Source organism: Eptatretus burgeri, chromosome 15, assembly GCF_056783735.1.
Source record: "Eptatretus burgeri isolate ZD-2024b chromosome 15, Ebu_testis_v1, whole genome shotgun sequence".
In the NCBI taxonomy this organism is placed as follows: Eukaryota; Metazoa; Chordata; class Myxini; order Myxiniformes; family Myxinidae; genus Eptatretus; species Eptatretus burgeri.
Window position 1 is genome coordinate 68,004,395 of NC_140975.1, and position 21,417 is coordinate 68,025,811.

The following is a 21,417-nucleotide window of genomic DNA, read 5'->3' on the forward strand; positions in this document are numbered from 1 at the left end:
TTTTATCCAGATCTGCAGTGAGCGAAGAAGCTGCTGCTTGCCGGTCTGAGGGATGACAGATGGTACGGCAGAGGGTGGAGTCGTCGGCAAAGAGAAATAGAGGATTTTCCAGAGAGTCCGAGAGATCATTGATGAAAACCAGAAAAAGAACAGGGCCCAGAACGCTACCTTGAGGAACTCCAGCCTGCACAGGAAGAGGGGATGAAAGAACTCCATTTAGGGCCACACGTTGACTGCGACAGGAGAGGAAGTCTGCGAGCCATGAGTGGAGATGGCCTTGAATACCATGGGAAGAGAGTTTGGTGAGTAGGGCAGGGTGCCAGACTGTGTCAAAAGCACGTGATATGTCCAGGGATACGGCTCGGATTTCCTGTCTGGCATTGAGGACCTCCATCCATTGATGGGAGAGCAGAAGCAGCATATCCAGGGTAGAGTGACCTGGTCTGAAACCAAATTGATGATTGGAAATCAAGCCATTGGAGAAGAGGAAGGATTTCATGTCTGAAGCGATGATGGATTCCATAACCTTACTGATGAGAGGTTGTTCCTGATGGAGTAACAAGCAGAGTAAGGCATTTTAAGATTCATTTTCTCAGTGTTTTTTAATGCATGGAAGTTACAACTTTTAGTCCCATGCACTGGTTTATGCCATTCCATGTGCAAGGACCTGATCCAACCTGTCACCCGTGAACACCGAATCCTTTGGTGAGGCGGTTATGGTCAATCAACTCGCTATCCTAACTGAGGACAACTTTCGGTCACTCCATTGGACTCACAAGTGTGTCCATCCTGATACAAGACAGAAAACAATCTTGGAATAAATATCAAGGTTGAACTATCAAACCAGTCTCCTTCCTCAGTCTTGGTGACACCGTGTCATATAGAGTAGTGTGCAAAGGTTTGGGTTGTTTTCAGTGTTGTGGTGATGTGCCCCGTTAAACATTTGTGTGTAATGTAGGTAGATAATTTAAATTTAGAGAACATACCTCCACCAGGATGATTAGTTTATGTCTGTATCTCTCCAATAGTCTGGATCTGCATCCAGACCTGAACCAAAACCTAATCTGCTTGTTCTTGTCACCGACTGTCTCATCCACCGAGTTTCCACAACTTTTTGAGATATCGTGTGTGTGTGTGTGTTTATATATACACGGTGGCTGCAAAAGTAGGTATACAGTAATGATATACTGGTCTATTCCTTACTGTATACCTACTTTTGCAGCCCCCTGTATATCTCAATTTCGACCAATTTCTCAATGGTGAAGATTCACCTTGAAAAAATTTTGGAAGGTAATTATCGTGTCTGGATTCAGATCTTCACCAAAATCTAATCATTTCGTCCTTGTCAGTTGTCACACACCCAACGTGTCCACCAAGTTTCATCCGAATCTGTCCAACTTTTTGAGATATCCTGTTCACAGACAAACAAATACAGACAGACAGGGATGAAATCATAACCTCCATCTACTTTCAGAGGTGGCGGTAATGAGTCGTCGGCATTCACACCCATCCCTGACCATGTTGTGAAATGTCCACCGAGGCCCTCACTTTTTCACCTTTATTCGCTTTTAAATTCGATTTCTTCCCAACCGCTTGAGCCATTGACAAGAACCTTTCAACACAGGAGTCAGGAGCGCCTACCCATGGAGAATGTTTGTACAAAGTTACATGATGATGGGATGGAAAATGTGGTCGGCATTCCAAAAAGTGTGTTTTCTGTAGGGATGGGTTGCAGGGTGTCTCACGTACCAGGAATAACTGACCTCGATTCGCTCGGTCTCGGCCGAATCGATACATCTCCCTATCCCTGTGAGTAGGTCACTCGATCAGTGGACCATTGCGTGTCAAATGTGCTATTCAAGGCTACCACTGGACTCACACTCATTGTCGCTCTGGGTATATTGTTCGACACATTCAAAGTCCTGTCTTCAAATAAATGCTTTCTCATATTTAGCCGACACCAAGGCTTTTGAACTCTTTAGGGACAACAAAACCCATTACCAGTATAAGTACAAAGATCGTCTAAGAGCTCTTTTTATCCCCAAAACGTACCCTGTTCGATTTATATGAAGAACCATATATTGATTATGTTGAGAAAAAGGGGTAAAATAGAGGTGCCACCCACCCCCCCCCCCATTCCCCCCCAAGTGCACACTCCATGCCCCCAACTGCACACTCCACGCCCCCAACTGTGCACACATGGGGGTGGATACTTTGGGACCAGGTAGGTCTCCATTCTATCTCCTGAAACCCACTTACGTGTGGAGGTAGCAGTCAATAACAGCAATGTACAATAATAAGTGTGTTTCTCCTCCATAATTCCAGAACCATGAAACCTAACAACCTGAAACCTTGCATGCGTACAAAGAAAACTCCAAGGAAGTGCAAGAGTGAAAATTGGGTGTTTGGGTTAATTAAAACACCCCTTTTGAAGATCATTAATGGCAATATTTAATTATATCCTTTATCAGGCGCATCCTCGGACACCTCGCTCTCGATGGGGACTTAATTCACCATTTTGTTCAGCCTGCTCAACAATGCCTTGAGTTGGAACAGGCCGCAACGGTTTATTAACGACTTGATGACTTGTGAACCCGTTGGGTTCCCGTTGTGACAGTGGTTGATAAAAAAATAAATTAAAAAAAAAAAAAGATAGCTCCAGTGAACTATACCGCTGAGGTTGTTTGTGTTGATCAAATTCTCCCGAAGAGTACTTGACTGAACCGGGAATTGATTTTTTAATAATTTTTTCGTTGCCCGATTTGAACGAAACTTGATACTGCACACCGCAGGTGAATGGTGAGTAAGGTGGCCTGAAATTTTTTGCGCTATCGTGTACCGTTCTGGCTGTATTTCGGGAACATATACATACATGCATACAAACATACATACATACAAGATGAGAGTTTTAATAATATATATATATATATATATATATATAAATATATAGATAGATAAAGCTCTCAAAATGTTTTTTTGTCACTTTCCTCACTCATATCGTCGAATGCCTCAACTACATCACCAAGAATCGCTGGATACATCGCTTTTGTAAATACTATGGTTTTCAAATCAGGAGCGATTTCATCCATTATGTGATGTAATTTTCCACGATCTACTCTCACTGACGAATTAAAGTATATCATTGAAATATGATTTCGGTTTTGAGGATCAGATGTCATCCGGACTAAATACGTGTCGAAATCTGGAGTGAAATGTGAACATGTTAAGAAATCAGCGATTGTTTTTTTTGCAGGTATGTACTATTACCAATCAGCTTGCTATTGCTTGCCAAGCCAGCCATTCCTTCTCAACCATTTATTTGGAGTGCTTGCTTGAGTGCTTAAGCCACTTGCGAAGCGCCGTACAGTTCGTGTCTCGATCGGGATGTACAGTCGGCATTTGCAACAAGGTAGAGGTACATGATTTACAAAGGTTATATGGTTTCTATTTGTGAGTTTCAAAGTAAAATATATTGGATAACACCCGATTTCCGAGCCGTTTGCCGTATTAACGTGTTTTCCAAATTGCAGAGCCAAATTTTTTTCCCACCCGTCACATGAAGATTGGAAGCTGTTTATAAAGATTAATGTTTCTGTACATCTCCCTGAAACGTCGATAATACAATGTAGTTTTTATAATTTGTTCATTGAAATTCCCCCAAAACAAGTGTGAAAGCTACTCAAGGTTTCTGGGTTGTATACAGTACAGATTGTAGTCGGTAATCACACTGACTCTAATCTACCGATTACAGAAAAACTACCGATATTGGCCAAGCGCGTGCGTGCTTTGTTCATAAAACATAACACTCTCTCTCTCTCTCTCTCTCTCTCTCTCTCTCTCTCTCTCTCTCTCTCTCTCTCTCCGTCTCCGTCTCCGTCTCCGTCTCCGTCTCCGTCTCCGTCTCCGTCTCCGTCTCCGTCTCCGTCTCTCTGTCTTTGGATGTATTCGGACAGTGGTTATCTCCGGACATGTTTGGACGGGAGTTTGTCTCCAGATGGCTTAGCTCCGGATATGTCCGGGCGGTGTTTCTCTCTGGGCGGTATTTATAGTATGACTGGTAGAAAATGGATTTCAGACGTTATTTTGTTTCCATCTTCACTGTTATTCCATGCAGAATCATTTTGATGAAACAGTATGAATCGTAATTAACGCTCCACCACACATCTGCCTTCCCTTCCCCCACCCCTCCTCGCTCCCCCACCATTCCTCGCTCCCCCACCCATCGTCACTCCTTCCCCCTCCACTTACTCACTCTCCCCCACTCCCCTCTCATTTTCTTCCCCCTCTTTGTATTCCTGTCAGTGAAGCGACGGGTGGTATTTGCTCGTCGATAATATAAAAGGAGCTCGGTCTCGGCATGCGTCCATTCTGGCTGTCAACAACTATCCTCTCGGAGTCTAGGGGATACCACTAATCAAGCCCAATCTGCAAACAGTATGATATAGTTGAGTAAGGTGAGGACGGATGGGCCAGTTTCAATTTACAATTAAACAAAACCTCTACCTCCTTGATCTTCTTCTTCACTTGTAATAATAATAGTGCGTCTCATTCAATCCCATTTCTCATACACGTCGATTAAACGCGAGCTATAGCGAACAGTCAATACTTTTTGTCTCTTCAACATTTCCATATTAAACAGCATTTCCGATTATACACCGCCTTTTAAAGCATCACAAAGCAGGTCGCTCTGATTCGCCACACAGGTGAGAAAAGGATACGAACGAACGAAGGAGTTGATATTAAATAATTTAGTCACGTGATTTTTTTTTTTTAAATGGTGAAAGTTAATTTTTAATCTACTTTCTCTGAAAGCGACAGATCTTACCTTCTAGTATCTAATAACACGATTAATTACTTCACACTTACTCGAGTCATTCATTGAAATCACTGCACGATACAAGGCATTATTAACCCCGAGAAGCCATTTTCACAACATCAAGTGGACCCAATCACATGTCCCACCTGTAATTGGAGGGAACAACCAATCAGCTATCACATCACCAATTATCCCCAGGTGGCTAGGATCTTTGTAATTAACCCCCCTGCCCCCCTTGCACTCTTCTGTCCAGAGATAGCTGCATAAAGGTTTACCTTGTATCACTTTTCTTGTTTGTTTTATGTGATAAATGCGCATCCAACGTGACCGATGCTCTGGTGACCTCTGTGCTGCTGCTGTGCCAAGAAATCTCTTAAGTATCCCTGAAAATAATTGGTCACCACACATCTTACTTACTCCTGGTGATTTATTTCATCTTTCTTCCACAAATGAAAACTGTATCAAAAGGAAGACATTTTAATCATGTACTTACTCAATGTAAGTCCAGTTGTGCAAGCCATGCGGACGGGGGATTAACCCAAGATGCTTTGTAAAGACGTAGAAATTCGAGACCATCTTGTTTGAGAGACAGAGAACGAACCCAGAGTGACATTTCGTGATAAGTTCACCTGTGCATTGTTGAAGTGACATTTCGTGATGAGTTCACCTGTGCATTGCGGTTTTTGTGATTACACTTGAGGTTAAAATGTCAAAATCTCACCTGTCTGGAAATGCTCTCTTTGCGGTTGATAAATTGACGTCAACCTGTACAGCGCTTTGAGGTCATGGGACATGCAAGGTGCTTCAGAAAACCAATGTTTATTATCGAGGATGTTGCACATCCCAAAAGAGGGAGGTTACGTATCCACAATGACAAGGACGAGTCATGAGCATCTCAGGGTAAGAATTAACCCCTAGGTGAGAGGTCGTCGATGTGGGGGAACCAAGCTGAGCTCTCGGAGATTTTCTCAACCAAGGCAGGGGTTTGAAATTTGGTCATGTGACTACCTCACAACCGATTACTCCTGTTTGAAAGGTATGGGTGGGGTCTTAAACATCGACCAGCAAGGTGTTAACAGGAAAGACAGCCTGATCAATGTCCCCTTTTGGAAGGACAGATTTAAGTAACAGGAGACAACACACACGAGGGCTAACAGCAAGCAGTTTGTTGTGCTGTGTTACCTGTCCCATCCTCCTGAAAGATCACTCTTGTTCCTTTGAAGAAGTTCTTTCCAAAGAGGAAGAGCTCCGATCCACCAGTTGTAAGGGAGGAGTGCAAACTCTTGCGCAGAACCTCCGGTGCTCTTGCAGGTTGAGCTGTTGAGGAAAAAGCACAGGAGGAGACATGCATCTACTGTGACTACTATTGTACTACTACAATGACCGTTCCCATTACTTCCACCACCTTGTAGGGTGAGCCAGGAGAAGTTTTTGGCCCAAGTCTTTCACGAATCTGATGGCTAAACCAGACATTTAACTGGACCTGATTTGCACAGGAATTTGTAATTTGTTTCAGGTGCCTGCGAGAACTCTTCCACTCCTCACAAAAGGCACCGTGGGATTTATTTTTTTGTTATCGTCCACCAACAACCAGTGCTGGCAGACGAGTCTTCCAATTTGACGTCTCTCCGATGACGCATCATCAGAGTTTACAGATGGGTCGCCATTTGAAGCCAGCATTGACGGTGCAAAGGTGAGTGTGCTTCCCTATCGCCTATCCTACCAGCCCATGAAGGAGACAAGAAATCTTATCCATAATATGAAGCATTCCCCTCAATTATTTCAAATTATTATCCATTTGCTCTGCTGCTATTCAGACCTCTTCCTTGTTGACAACGCTGGTTATTGTGGTGGTGCCTCAAGTCTGCCTCTGGTATACGGTCCGCTCGATTCGGTGTTCGATTCCAAATCTCATGTACCCAACCCATCGCACTTCGTGTCTTTAAAATAGGAGTTCCCTTACAAGCAAGGTATGCCGTTCTAGTTTCTCTTTTTTTCACCGATGGAATCTCCTCACTGTTTCCATTCGTGCTCACTCTTCCTTCCAGACCGTCGAGATGCCAACGTACTTCCATCCCCCATACCGACCCTTGATATTTTTAATTCTCACTCACCATCATGCACCTTGCTGTTCTATTACCTGTTTGTTAACCACCCTCAGTAGTTCTTTATTTATTTATTTAAAAAAATCCTCATATCCGGACCCGGATCTTCTCCAAAATCGAACCAATTCATACACCCAACCTGTCCACCAAATTTCGTCCGAATCCGTCCATAAATTTTGGAGATATTTTGCTCGCAAACAAACAGGTGAAAACATCACCTCCATCCATCCACCTCCGCTGGCGGAGGTAATTAAGACCGCCCATGAGTACACCTTGCCATTGGGCAAGGCTAAATTCGGGCGTTGAGACCACCGAGTGAAGACCACACGGCGGATGAAACGGATTTGAGCCTTCTCTCCTGGGTAACTCCGAGTTGGCGGTGCTTCAATTTTGATTTTATTTATTTATTATTTTTATTATTGTTTATTTATTTGATTGTTTGTTAGTTTATTTATTTGAAGCGACACTTGATTTTTCCTGATTTTAACCGTTAAGGTGGAAGATCCAGTTGTTAGAAGGGACGTCTCAGTGTTACACACTCTACTGGTTGTAATCTTCCCTTTTAAAACCGAATATCAAAAAAAATGCAGCTTTTGCTAAAACCATGTGTAATCCCATCAAACTCTCAGGTAACCCACCTCAGGTGTTCAAAAGAAATAAATATCAAATCCATACTGCACAGGATGGGCGCGGACATGGTCTGCAGGGTGAAGAATGAGCCGTTTGCACGAGGAAGGTGCGTGCGGAATACAAGACGGATACGTGGGCTGTAACGGCAGGCAGGTGCTCCTCCAAGGCGCAGCTCCACGTCGGCATTTCTCAGCTTCAAGATGCCCACGCAGTCTAGACTAGTGCACATGAGAAGTCTTCAAAAAACAAACATCAAACAAAAAGTAAGGAACTTACAAAGGTATTCAAAAACAACTGCAGACCGTTCACGATATCACATCCTGACGATATTGTGTCCTCTATAAAACTGAACTTGTGCCTCGCCGAGACTCAGACAGTGATTTACATGAACTTTGTCCAACTAAATGCTTCGAAGACGAACTTGCTGATCCTTGGCTCTTCATCAGTCCTTGCAAAGCTTCAAACCCCGAGAGTGTAACTTGGGGATCATCCGATCACTGCCAAGTCTCCAACTTGGTTTCTTTTAACAATAGACCCAACTCGTTCCTTTAATACACACATTGCTAAAATCAGAAAATCAAATTTCTTCCATTTTCATAATATTTCCAAAATCTGGGGGCTGGGAGCGTGGCTGTGCCACCGACGCAGTGCCCCTCTTTAGGTTTGGGCAGGAATTTGGAATTTGTTCAGGGTGCCAGCGATAGCTTGCCCACTCTTGGCGAAGGACACAGTGGGATCTTTAACGTCCATCCGATTGATGGCACAGACATTCATGAATCATCCACCATGTGAGGAACACAATTTGTACATGGTTCGAGGTCCAAGCCCCGGATAGCTCGGAGGAGTGTGCGGACACGTAGGCCATCCTGCGAGCTCTCTTCACACTCTTGTAACATCACCTTGGGAATATTGGTGATTTCATGCTGCTAGGCCAAGACACTTAAAACTTGTACCGAATACAGAGACCTGGCTCATGGTTACAGTTTACAATCCCACTCTCCACCGTTTACAATCTCACTCTCCACCGTTTGCGATCCCACTCTCCACCGTTTGCGATCCCACTCTCCACCGTTTGCGATCCCACTCTCCACCGTTTGCGATCCCACTCTCCACCGTTTGCAATCTCACTCTCCACCGTTTGCAATCTCACTCGCCACCGTTTGCAATCTCACTCTCCACCGTTTACAATCTCACTCTCCACCGTTTGCAATCTCACTCGCCACCGTTTACAATCTCACTCTCCACCGTTTGCGATCCCACTCCCCACCGTTTGCGATCCCACTCTCCACCGTTTGCGATCCCACTCTCCACCGTTTGCGATCCCACTCTCCACCTTTTGCAATCCCACTCCCCACCGTTTGCTATCCTACTCTCCACCGTTTGCGATCCCACTCTCCACCGTTTGCAATCCCACTCCCCACCTTTTGCTATCCTACTCTCCACCTTTTGCTATCCCACTCTCCACCTTTTGCAATCCCACTCCCCACCTTTTGCTATCCTACTCTCCACCTTTTGCTATCCCACTCTCCACCTTTTGCAATCCCACTCCCCACCTTTTGCTATCCCACTCTCCACCTTTTGCTATCCCACTCTCCACCTTTTGCTTTCCCACTCCCCACCTTTTGCTATCCCACTCTCCACCTTTTGCTATCCCACTCTCCACCTTTTGCTATCCCACTCTCCACCTTTTGCAATCCCACTCCCCACCTTTTGCTATCCCACTCTCCACCTTTTGCAATCCCACTCCCCACCTTTTGCTATCCCACTCTCCACCTTTTGCTATCCCACTCTCCACCTTTTGCTATCCCACTCTCCACCTTTTGCAATCCCACTCCCCACCTTTTGCTATCCCACTCTCCACCTTTTGCTATCCCACTCTCCACCTTTTGCGATCCCACTCTCCACCGTTTGCGATCCCACTCTCCACCGTTTGCGATCCCACTCTCCACCTTTTGCAATCCCACTCCCCACCGTTTGCTATCCTACTCTCCACCGTTTGCGATCCCACTCTCCACCGTTTGCAATCCCACTCCCCACCTTTTGCTATCCTACTCTCCACCTTTTGCTATCCCACTCTCCACCTTTTGCAATCCCACTCCCCACCTTTTGCTATCCTACTCTCCACCTTTTGCTATCCCACTCTCCACCTTTTGCAATCCCACTCCCCACCTTTTGCTATCCCACTCTCCACCTTTTGCTATCCCACTCTCCACCTTTTGCTATCCCACTCCCCACCTTTTGCTATCCTACTCCCCACCTTTTGCAATCCCACTCCCCACCTTTTGCAATCCCACTCTCCACCGTTTGCGATCCCACTCTCCACCGTTTGCTATCCTACTCTCCACCTTTTGCTATCCCACTCTCCACCTTTTGCAATCCCCCTCTCCACCGTTTGCGATCCCACTCTCCACCGTTTGCGATCCCACTCTCCACCGTTTGCAATCCCACTCCCCACCTTTTGCTATCCTACTCTCCACCTTTTGCTATCCCACTCTCCACCTTTTGCAATCCCACTCCCCACCTTTTGCTATCCTACTCTCCACCTTTTGCTATCCCACTCCCCACCTTTTGCAATCCCACTCTCCTCCGTTTGCTATCCTACTCTCCACCTTTTGCTATCCCACTCTCCACCTTTTGCAATCCCACTCCCCACCTTTTGCTATCCTACTCTCCACCTTTTGCTATCCCACTCCCCACCTTTTGCTATCCCACTCCCCACCTTTTGCTATCCTACTCTCCACCTTTTGCTATCCTACTCCCCACATTTTACTATCCCACTCCCCACCTTTTGCAATCCCACTCTCCACCTTTTGCTATCCTACTCCCCACCTTTTGCTATCCCACTCCCCACCTTTTGCAATCCCACTCCCCACCTTTTGCTATCCTACTCTCCACCTTTTGCTATCCCACTCTCCACCTTTTGCAATCCCACTCTCCACCTTTTGCTATCCTACTCCACACCTTTTGCAATCCCACTCCCCACCTTTTGCAATCCCACTCCCCACCTTTTGCTATCCTACTCTCCACCTTTTGCAATCCCACTCCCCACCTTTTGCTATCCTACTCTCCACCTTTTGCTATCCCACTCCCCACCGTTTGCGATCCCACTCTCCACCGTTTGCGATCCCACTCTCCACCGTTTGCGATCCCACTCTCCACCGTTTGCGATCCCACTCTCCACCGTTTGCGATCCCACTCCCCACCATTTGCGATCCCACTCTCCACCTTTTGCAATCCTACTCTCCACCTTTTGCGATCCCACTCTCCACCGTTTGCGATCCCACTCTCCACCTTTTGCTATCCCACTCCCCACCTTTTGCTATCCCACTCTCCACCTTTTGCTATCCCACTCTCCACCTTTTGCTATCCCACTCCCCACCTTTTGCAATCCCACTCCCCACCTTTTGCTATCCTACTCTCCACCTTTTGCAATCCCACTCTCCTCCTTTTGCTATCCCACTCCCCACCGTTTGCAATCCCACTCTCCACCGTTTGCCATCCCACTCCCCACCGTTTGCATACTCAACAGGTAAGTTCGTTCCGTTCACCAGCCACCCTAACCGTCCGTTCATGTGAGTCGTGCAAGGTGTACAGGATTATTTTTGGTCACAATTATCATTGACTTTGCAGTGTTGAGGTTGCAGTTCACCTCATCGGGTGGAACATGTGCCATGCCACATCTCGTACAGTGAGCGTTGCCTGATAGAGCTCATTGGCAACTGATTTTGATTCTAAGATGGTTCAGCACGTGAAGAGTGCTTCACATTTTCCAGCAGAGATCATCATAACAATAAGATCCAAGTGTTGATCCCCTTTCTGCTTGTGTGGGATAGGAATTGGAGCCACCCTCATATCCCTCCAAATGATCTACTTACTGCACACCTGAGAGTTGTGTGTGTATATGCGTGTTCTCTCTCTCTCTCTCTCTCTCTCTCTCTCTCTCTCTGTCTCTGTCTCTGTCTCTGTCTCTGTCTCTGTCTCTGTCTCTGTCTCTGTCTCTGTCTCTGTCTCTGTCTCTGTCTCTGTCTCTGTCTCTGTCTCTGTCTCTCTCTCTCTCTCTCTCTCTCTCTCTCTCTCTCTCTCTCTCTCTCTCTCTCTCTGTCTCTGTCTCTGTCTCTGTCTCTGTCTCTGTCTCTGTCTCTGTCTCTGTCTCTGTCTCTGTCTCTGTCTCTCTCTCTCTCTCTCATTTCCAGCATTGTCGATTCCACCCTGGCTTTACCTGCAATTTACTGTCAGTTCCCTCCCCGTGGGGGAGTTTCAGGCAGTGGAGAGGTGAAAGGTGGAATGGATATCCAAAGAAGAGTTGAGAATTGCACCTCATTGAACAGAACCCTCTGTTCTCATAGCTGGACTGATTTTTCACAACCACGCAGGTTGGGTTGAACAACCGCTCGATCATTCCCCTCCCCAAACCTCACCTGTGGACAGGTAAATGAATACATCAGGTTCCTTGTTATATACTCGTTCACTCACACTGTTGTCATCGAGTGCTCCGGCAGCAATGGGAAGTTGAGCAGGGTTGTCCCCTCGACGTTGCTTTCCTTGCAGGATATGACCCCACGACCCGTCACGCAACACACCTGATAGGCCGGGTGGGGCTGGACCCTCCCCGAGTCACTGCCAACAAACACGTCCAGCAGAACAGGCCGCCCGTGTCCAAGGAGCTGGTAATTGAACAAGGGATGGGGAACACGGTGAAGCTGGCACACTCATTTACCTTGGTCTGCGTCACTCACCCAGCAATATAACCACACATTACCTCGACCGTGGGGTAGCCATTTTGCGATGAGTCACGTACAGGACCCCGGCTGCCCTCCGTCAGGTAACGTGCTCGGTACTGCCTCTCGGGCTGGACTAGCACACGAAGCTCTCGACCCGAGGCCTGGCACGGATAGAAAGCCGAGAGTGGAGGTCGAACGACAGGGTTGGACCTGTTGTCCTCATCTTGGCTGGTGTGGGAGTGTGAAGGACAAGTGAAGAGCCATAACTGATGTGAACTGGTACGTTTATGACCTAATCAAATGATGATCACCAATGAATCAATTTCATCCAATTACTGGGGGCATGGCTGTGCCGCTGATGCTGTGCCCCCTATTACCAGTAAGCTGGTACTCATTTTGCCGACCTCAGAAGGATGACGGGCGGAGTCAACCCGCCTGGTGTTGATTCAACGACGTGACAGGGGCTTGAACTCAAGACCCTAAGATCTTAAGCCAGCCACCTGAACCATTAAACCAACCAACACGTAGCATACCCTGCCTGTGAAACACGAGGATGACATTTTATAGCTGGGTTGGGATTCGAACCCAGGTTAGACAGCATAGAGGTGCATATGCATACCTCTCAGCCATCCTGTGAGTTCAGTCATTGGTGTTGTTGGTGTTTTGTACGCAGCCTGTTGCTGCTGGTTGCTTCATTTTCTGAAAGTGCAGCTGTGCCGCTGATGCAGTGCCCCCTATTACCAGTAAGCTGGTACTCATTTTGCTGACATCAGAAGGATGACTGCAGAGTCAATCCCACCTGGTATTCATTCAACAGCCAAATGGGATTTGAACTCAGGATCCAAGGATCCCAAGCCCACCACCCTAACTATTAAGTTTATCTACATTTATCAAAAGTCTCATTAAAAAGCACCAAAAGCTTTTCAGTCGAGGGAATGAGCAACGCAAGAAAGTGAGGAATAAAATTTCTTAATTGATTAAGACCAAACAGCATCCCTATCATGATAGAGTTCACAATGTCAAATCTTCAAACCCGGCAAAGTGATACCGACAAATCCGGATTATGATTACGGGAGTCAGTTCCAACCCTATCATTGAACCACCCCCTGATATTGACCTTGCTAGAGGATAACCAAGCAATAGCAAACTGCATCATCAACAACAACAACAACAACATTGTGGAAATTCTGAGGGATGTTACTCCCATAGATTGCTCGACACTTCAGGCATACTTCCCAGCCCCACACCCATGTCCACATGTAGAGGATCATGAAGTCTACAAAGTCCTACAGCTCACCAATGGCAATGTAGCTCTTCTGGTCCTGACGGAATCCCAGCCCGTTTGATTCGTGAATTCGATTGTGCATTTAGTGCCCCATGAACGGATATCATAAATTCTTCATTTAAACAGAGAACTGTTCGAGCACAGTGGAAAAAAACAAAAACCCAATTGTTCCCGATCCCAAAGACTTCTGGACCAGTTTGGAATAAACTCAGACCAAGATTCTTCGTAATAACCGGGTGGGTTATTCCACTTCACGCTACCTTGTTGTGGTGATCAATTTATACGAGCATGCCGATTCATCAACTAAGTCACAACTCGGTGACTAAGTCACAACTGCAAAAAGAAGGTTGTAACGGATTTTTCTGAAGCTTTTGATCTCATAAATCACAATGTGTTTGTCACAAAGTTGATACGAATGGGTGTCACAGGCCTACCTTCATTCCTGAGATATGTAGTTTTCAGATAAAACAGCTCAATGTGTTTGTGTGGACTGCGCTTCCCCGCTGATAGAGTCCGTGGAGTAACTACTGAAATCTATCGGTCCGGGTTCTTCCCGACATCTTTGTTCTCTGTTCCTTTCACATTTCTTTCGAATTTTTTTTTTTTTTCACAATTCTCTTTATTCATTCTAATTCTTGCTTTTTCTTCTTTCATCTCTTTTCCTCTCTTTCGTTATCTATCTCTCTAAAGAGAAGTGAATTCTTGCAGAAACTTTTCTGTAAGGCTCACTTGGCTGCGCATGGACGTGTTTGAGGGTAGTGGAGTCGCGGCTGAAACCAGAATCCTATCCAGGTTCCTCCTGATGACTCCATCTTTGCTCTTTACTTCTTGGGGTTCCTTCTTGGTCTTCCGTTTCATTGATACAAGGGTACCTTGTCTGCAAATATAATTGACTGTGGAGGGGAATAACAAGGTATCAAATTGGGTCCTCTCTGGTTTTTGGCTTAAATTAATGATGCAATAACTCAGCTCGATCATTTCAAAGGTAAAAGCATGAATCAATTTGTAGACCAGTTTGGAATAGCCTTATGCCTGATGCCTTTGTCCGCAGCCTGATGGAGTACTGCTCTCCCCTCTGGGCTGGTGCACCTGCCTCCCACCTTTCTTGGCTTCACGCTGTAGAAACCAGGGCATTTCGGATCATTGGCATCTCCCTCAATGAGGCTGAGTCTTTGAGCCTCTCACTCAATCACAGCAGGTTGGTCGGTGGTCTTTCTGTCTTCTACCATCTACTCTCCGGCCTCGCCCCCCCCCTGCTCTGTCTGCGATATGTACCCCCCCATATTCCCGCAGAGCGCTCAAGGTCCCCCAGCAAACCCCTTCTGGTAAAACTACCACAATCAAGAATCACTGCTCACCTTCACTCGTCCATTCCTCTTTTTCCCCACCTTTGGAACAAACTCCCACACTCTCTTCAATCCCACTCTTCCCTCCAGTTCTTCAAAACAGCTGTTCATCACCATCTCTTATCTTCCTCCGTCCAACACCATGATCTTTTCTACCCCCGTTAATGCACCCCAAACCCACCTCCTTCAAATTCCCTGCTTTCCTTCCTGAAAGTCCCTGAAGTATCCATCTTGTATACCCCATGTTCCCCACCACATCCCTCTCCCTTCCACAGATCTCCACATATCTCTGTTCCCTACTGATTTGTGCTCCCTTGTTATACGTTCTGTGTGTTAGCTCTTATACGAGCCTCAACATTGTATATTCCAAAAAATAATATAAACTTTAATAAGTGATGACGTGTGGATGAACACTGCATGTTTTGTGCAATCTGTAAAGTTAAAAGCCAAAGGAACAGATTAACAGGAGATTGCTTTTGCATATAGTCGTGGTACCCTTGTGCACTATGGGGGGTGGGGGAGGAGATAGAGGAGGAGGAGGAGGAGGAGGGGAGGGAGGACACAACCCACCCCCTCACTTTGTGGAGTTGTTCTAAAGGAGACCTTCGAGCAGTTTGCTGGAGCTTCAGGATGATGTGCTGAAGGGGTTTTGGTTCCTTTTAGAGTACATTAGCGTAACAGTAATTTCTCAGGTATGAATATTCAATATTTATTCCTCCATCTTGTATCATCATGGTGTTGATCCTTCGTTGAGTGGCAATGTCTCAAAAAACGTGAACCAGGGAGTACCGTGTGTTAGACTGCCAACAAGTATTTTGATAAAGCTCACATCCTGAGGTTTATGAAAATGCTTGACAGTTTTGAAAATATCCTCGAGGGGAGATATCTGGTTACCATGGAAACCACCTCCAAAAATATACTAAAATCGATCAATAATTAAAGTTATTTGGAGGACGAAATGACTGAGTCAAGTGTCCAATTCCATATTTCCCGACAGCATTTATCAGCTCGCTGGCTTCGAGCAAAAAAAGAAAGAAGTCAAATTCAATGTTTAGGGTTAAAGGTCATGACACATTTGAATAACAGTTTCTTGCCAGCCACCACTTACTCTGTCATATTCATTCGCAATGATGATGTCTGAAAGTTTTCCAGTCAAGAGAATGATGCCATGTAAAGCTACATCAGGTCCGAGTTCAGACCGTTTCTGCCCATTTCTTAACAAGTCAGTAAATGTACAACATTGAAGATAAGCCATCTATTTCACACATTTTGAACGTGTATCCTCTCTCAATACAGGTTCCCACCGTGTGCTACCTTTTTGGCTGCTGGTTGCATCATTGGTGAGGGGCGCGGTTATGCCGCTGATGCAGTGCCCCTTTACCAGTACACACTGGTACTCATTTCGCCGACCTCGGAAGGATGACAGGCTGAGTCAACCCCTTGGTATAAATTCAGTGGCCAAGGGGCTCGAACGCAGGACCCTAGGATCCCAAGCCACCACCCTAACTGTAAAGCCAACACTAGGCTATCAATACAGGTACAGGTGAGTGATGTCACCTCAAAATGTGAGTCACCCACACAAAGTTCTCCCATGCTTTTCATCTTGTGACAGGCTGTGATACAAGTTAGCTGTTATAGATAATGAAGGGAGGAAACCCATAGATATGATTAATTTGTAATAAAACATACTTATGTGTGTGTATATATATATATATATATATATATATATATATATATATATATATATATATATATATATATGTATATATGTATATGTGATTCGTTATGATGTATACGTTATGATTCACAGAGGTTTGGGAAGCACAATGTCGGCTCGTAAAGCACACTACACTTACCTGAAAGTTAAGCACCATATAAACAAGAGCACTGTCAGGGGATAGAGCAAGATCCATAATCGATGGTGGTTCAGATATGGATGAGTGATGAGACTTCAGACAGATGAACATTTTATATATTCAGGGGAATTCAAATATCAACTTAGTTTGCGAACACATCTATTAGAATTTGTTCCACCGCTGAAAACTAAGGGCAGGAGATATCAATCTGGTTTGTTTGCTTCAAAACTGACCTTGTGTTGGTGGTTGTCATATTTACACAAATTTGTCATATCTTCAATTGGCACACGTTTGCATCATTGAAGTTTCTGTAAATACTGAATTTACATATAAATATGTTTTAATTTGAAGTGAAAACAACTGCATGTGCATTGCCAATGCTGTTTCCATGGCCACCATTTGCACATTGCTCTGAAAATGTTACCAAGTAAAGAAACATTCATTATGATACTGTGGGGGAAAAATTTATATTAATGTATTTTAAATTGTAACAAATGGAGTTTCAGAAATGTAACTTCTATGCTGCAAATTGAATTGGCTGTCATTTCTGGCCAAAAGACTTTTGCCCTAAATGATAAGAAATGTGTTGTTCTGGAGTAGAGTGACCGAGCTGATAAATGAACCTTTGCTTAGAAAATGTACGAAGTGGCTTTTGTCTAAAGGACATGTCTACAGTCTGGGTGAATATCCCCCAACCTCTCTCTCTCATGGAAGTATAAAATGTTTTGAAAGGCACATTTTCTTAGTACGAGCACGTGAGGAAGTATAGTTTCTCAGTGGCTCGTACTCCTTGGAACTGACCAAGTACCAAGTTAGAATAAAACTCTCTGATGTAATGTAGAAGTGAATTGAATCGGGTTGGTCTAACTGTTAACTAAAGTAAGAATAAATGAAATAGAACCAAATAATATTGCAATCAATGGGGATTCTTAAGTTCATTGTACAAGGGTGAGAAGTGTATGGTGTATAATTAGGAAATAAATTGTTTCACAAGGAAGGACTTGTGTGGACATCAGTTTTATCAGTGTCGATAGGGTTTTTTTGTAGGATTTTATAATCAAATCGGACAAACGTAAAACTCTGTCTGAAGTCAAATAGGATTCCACAATCGACCAGTTGGAATCCTTCAGGAGGACAACGATCACAACAAGGTGGGTTAAAAAAATCCACATCAATACATAAGATGGATCATTGAATGCCAAGTCCCACGCTCATCGCTTGAATGAAGAGCATAGTCCGAACTCTTCCGAACACTCTCTCTTCCTCTCTGTCTGTATGTGTTAGGGTGGTCCAAAAACAGCAAAAAAATTAAAAAAATTCAGACGTCTCCACAAGCCTTAAATTATTCCACTACGATTCAATAACGTGCATAAAAAAATTTAAGTTGATCCGAGGTGATTTAGAGACCGCTCCATATGACGACTTTTAGTTTCATGAGTTGGTTAAATTAGGGTATGATCAGGTACAATTACGGGTACTTCTGGATGTCCGAGGTGGAAATGGAGTGCATTTTCGAACTCTATGGGGTCGATTTACTCGAAGAAATGACTGCACCGACATTGAATTCACTACCATTTCGAAAATATGACCTAAAACAAGATTTATCATGATGAGTTGAGTAACTAATCCTACTCATTTCGATATTTTCTAATCTATAATTAATTTGTTGTCCGTCTAAACATTTCTTAGAGTAAATCGACCCCACCGAGTTCGAAAATGCACTCCATTTCCACCTCGGACGTCCAGAAGTACCCGTAATCGTACCTGACCATACCCTAATTTATTCAAGTCATGAGACTAAAAGTCGTCATATGGAACAACCTCTAAATCACCTCCAATCAAGCTAAAAAAAAATTATGCGCGTTATTGTATCATATTAGAATAATTTTTCAACAAGCAACATTCAACATGGAGCAACATTCTATTTTTTTCGACTTTTTTGGACCACCCTAATATAAATATATATATATATATATATATATATATATATATATATATATATATATATATATATATATATATATATATATATATATATATAGTCGCCGAAATAGGTGACCCTTATTGTCAGTAATTCTGTCTTTGTTTGGATGTTTGTTCGTTTGACATCAGCATAATTGGTCGTAAACGTGGGCCGATTTTGACCAAACTCGGGTGGTAGGTACATCTGACAGAGTGCCTTGGAAATTGATGGTTGCTGGGGACGCTTTGGTTCCCTAGCAACAACAGAAAAACCTTCAAAATCAGTACCGTTCACACGAAATCAATTCCGAAAACCATTATCCCACGTAGGGTTATGAAATTTGGCACGAATGATCTACAGGTGATGCTCTATTAAACATATTCCGGTTTTTGTGATATATGAAATACTTTACCCGCAGCGCCCCCTACAATTAGGGTATGCACGAAAATTGGCGAAAATTGAAGGCCCCCTAGCGACCAGGTGAGTGCATCGATACGAATGAAACTTTGCAGGTTCATGGTACTCAATGAGTACTACAACTTTGCCTCAGGACATATTGACCGATTTCGCTTAGGTCAGGGGTCAAAGGCCAATTAGTGCAAAAATCGATAATGTTACGTTTGAGGGGGGGGTATGCATTCAAAGGGTAATTAGGATGTTTAATTAGGTATGCCATGCTGTTCGAGTTTACCAGGATCTCGATGTAATAAGTAGCAATTCAGTGGTGATAAGTTGTCTAGTAAATGTTCATTTCTTCAAGGGGGGAAATGATAATTGTCACGTAATTAGATAGGGACACGGGATAGGGTAAGTGTGTCTGCGTAAACCCCTTTTGGTATTCTCTGGAGACTGGCCGTGACGTCACAGGACAGTGCAGCGGATGGCTCCGCCCCGTGATCACGATTGGCAGAAGGCGACGGCGGTGGGCCAATAAACGGCTCGATTGGAAGTGACGAGGCCAGGAGGATACAAAGGTTCTGTTCGGGGTCGAAAAGGAAGAGGAAGAAGATCTGGACAAAAAGATCGTGGTTTTTTTGGTGTAGAGGCGGTTGTGCGGAGAGCATCCTTGTTGTTGTGCTGATTCGATCGTGTTCTTCCTCGTGTCTTGGAGCCTTGCTGAGCCTCATGCCTCACCTTGGTTGGCTCTGGGGTTCTGCTGACTCGGAGTACGGGGTCGAACGGCGGGCGGACCTGCCTCCCTCTCCTGCTCGCAACTTGGCACCAGAACTGGTTCCCTGGCGGCTGTGAGCGGACTTGGGCCAAGACCAGGAGGTCGACAGCACCACGGTTTCTCCTGCCCCCTGACGAGAGCAAGGCCAGCTCGTCCGACGCCGATCCAGGGACAGTTGCGTCCACACCACGGTCCAGCCTGACCACCAGAAATAGCTACGTTTTGTGTGTGTGTGTGTGTGTGCTTGGCGCCTTAGAAGGTTTGAGATCTCTATATTCATTGGAATTGTCTGTTTTTTCCCCACGCCCGATCCCACACCATCCCGTCGAATCGCCCCGGATCCCTCTTCTTGCCGAGTCTTGTTATTTCTGGTTAATAGTAAAAACGAATAAACATCATCAACTCAGTGAAAAGTGACTCGTGCCACCTTCCTCGTCCCGTTTGCGGTAGAGCGATTAGAACCGCCATGTTTGGGTTATAAATAAATAAACCGCCTCCATCGTTTCGGCTCATTCTACGTTGGCGGGACTGTTCAAGTCCCGTGGACTTCACAATAATATGCGAGAGCTGGAGGTGCCTTCGCGCGAAATGCTACTCCTCCTCGGGTTACGGTCGGATGGTCAATGAAAATTCACACTAATCGTCTGGAATGCATTGTGCACAAACGATCGAGCCAGATTTTCGATTTAGATATTTGTTCACCCACAGCACCCCCTCGAACTTTGGGGATTTCCGATTTCAAACCGCATTTTCGGTACTTTTCATTCAAATCGATACCAAGTATTTATTAGCAGATGGAACTTGATGAGATTTGGTATGCATAATCCTAAGGTGATTCTATATCCGCTATATGACATCCATTTTTTTCTATATCTTATAGTTTCCAAATGGTAACCCTCTCAACTTGGGTGTCCGAGGGCCATTGAGCATTCCCGCTGAAAATTCAAAGTACACTAGCTCCAAGACTTTTGAACCGAATCAAATGAATCTTTGCATGTTTATAGACCGTAATGAGTACTACAACCTTGCTCATTTGCATAATGACCTATCTCGAGTAGGTCAGGGGTCAAAGGTCAATAAGTGCATTTTTCTGACGGAATTACCATTCAAGGCACCCTTGCTCCCACAAGGATTAACCGATACGAATGAAAGTTCATAGGTACATAGTACTCAACGAGTACTACAACTTTGCTTCAGGACATATTGACCTATCTTGGCTAGGTCAGGGGTTAAAGGTCAATGAGTGCATTGTTCGGGCAAAATGACCATTCAAAGCCCCCTTGCTCATACACAGGTTAACCGATTCGATTGCAATTTCGTAAGTACTTGGTACTAGATTAACTCAGATCAGGGGTCAAAGGTATCGGATGCTCGGCGACCCATGGCCGCCTACCAGCTTGTATATACAGGGTGCCCCACAGAAAACCAGGAAATTTGAGATATTGAGATTTATTTTGCCGTATTTTACCATATCAATAAACGAACATATAAATAAAGTGTATCTTTGTTTTACACTAAATCTCA

General features: G+C 44.7%; 1 protein-coding gene and 1 long non-coding RNA gene across 2 annotated transcripts in view; one reads left to right on the plus strand and one right to left on the minus strand.

Annotated features, from left to right (window-relative positions):
• Positions 1-21,417, minus strand: part of LOC147012432 (uncharacterized) — a 50,173-nt gene that overhangs the window by 16,584 nt on the left and 12,172 nt on the right. The window contains exons 3-6 of the mRNA XM_085856644.1: positions 12,311-12,500; positions 12,025-12,215; positions 7,597-7,769; positions 5,999-6,133 (exon numbers count right to left, since the gene is read on the minus strand). Of these exons, the coding sequence (XP_085712770.1) occupies positions 5,999-6,133; positions 7,597-7,769; positions 12,025-12,215; positions 12,311-12,500 (689 nt within the window). The remainder of the gene's footprint in view (positions 1-5,998; positions 6,134-7,596; positions 7,770-12,024; positions 12,216-12,310; positions 12,501-21,417) is intronic.
• Positions 57-17,756, plus strand: LOC147012433 (uncharacterized). Its single transcript, XR_015051612.1, has 3 exons — positions 57-3,409; positions 14,609-14,755; positions 16,200-17,756. It is a non-coding gene; the product is annotated as an uncharacterized LOC147012433 (long non-coding RNA).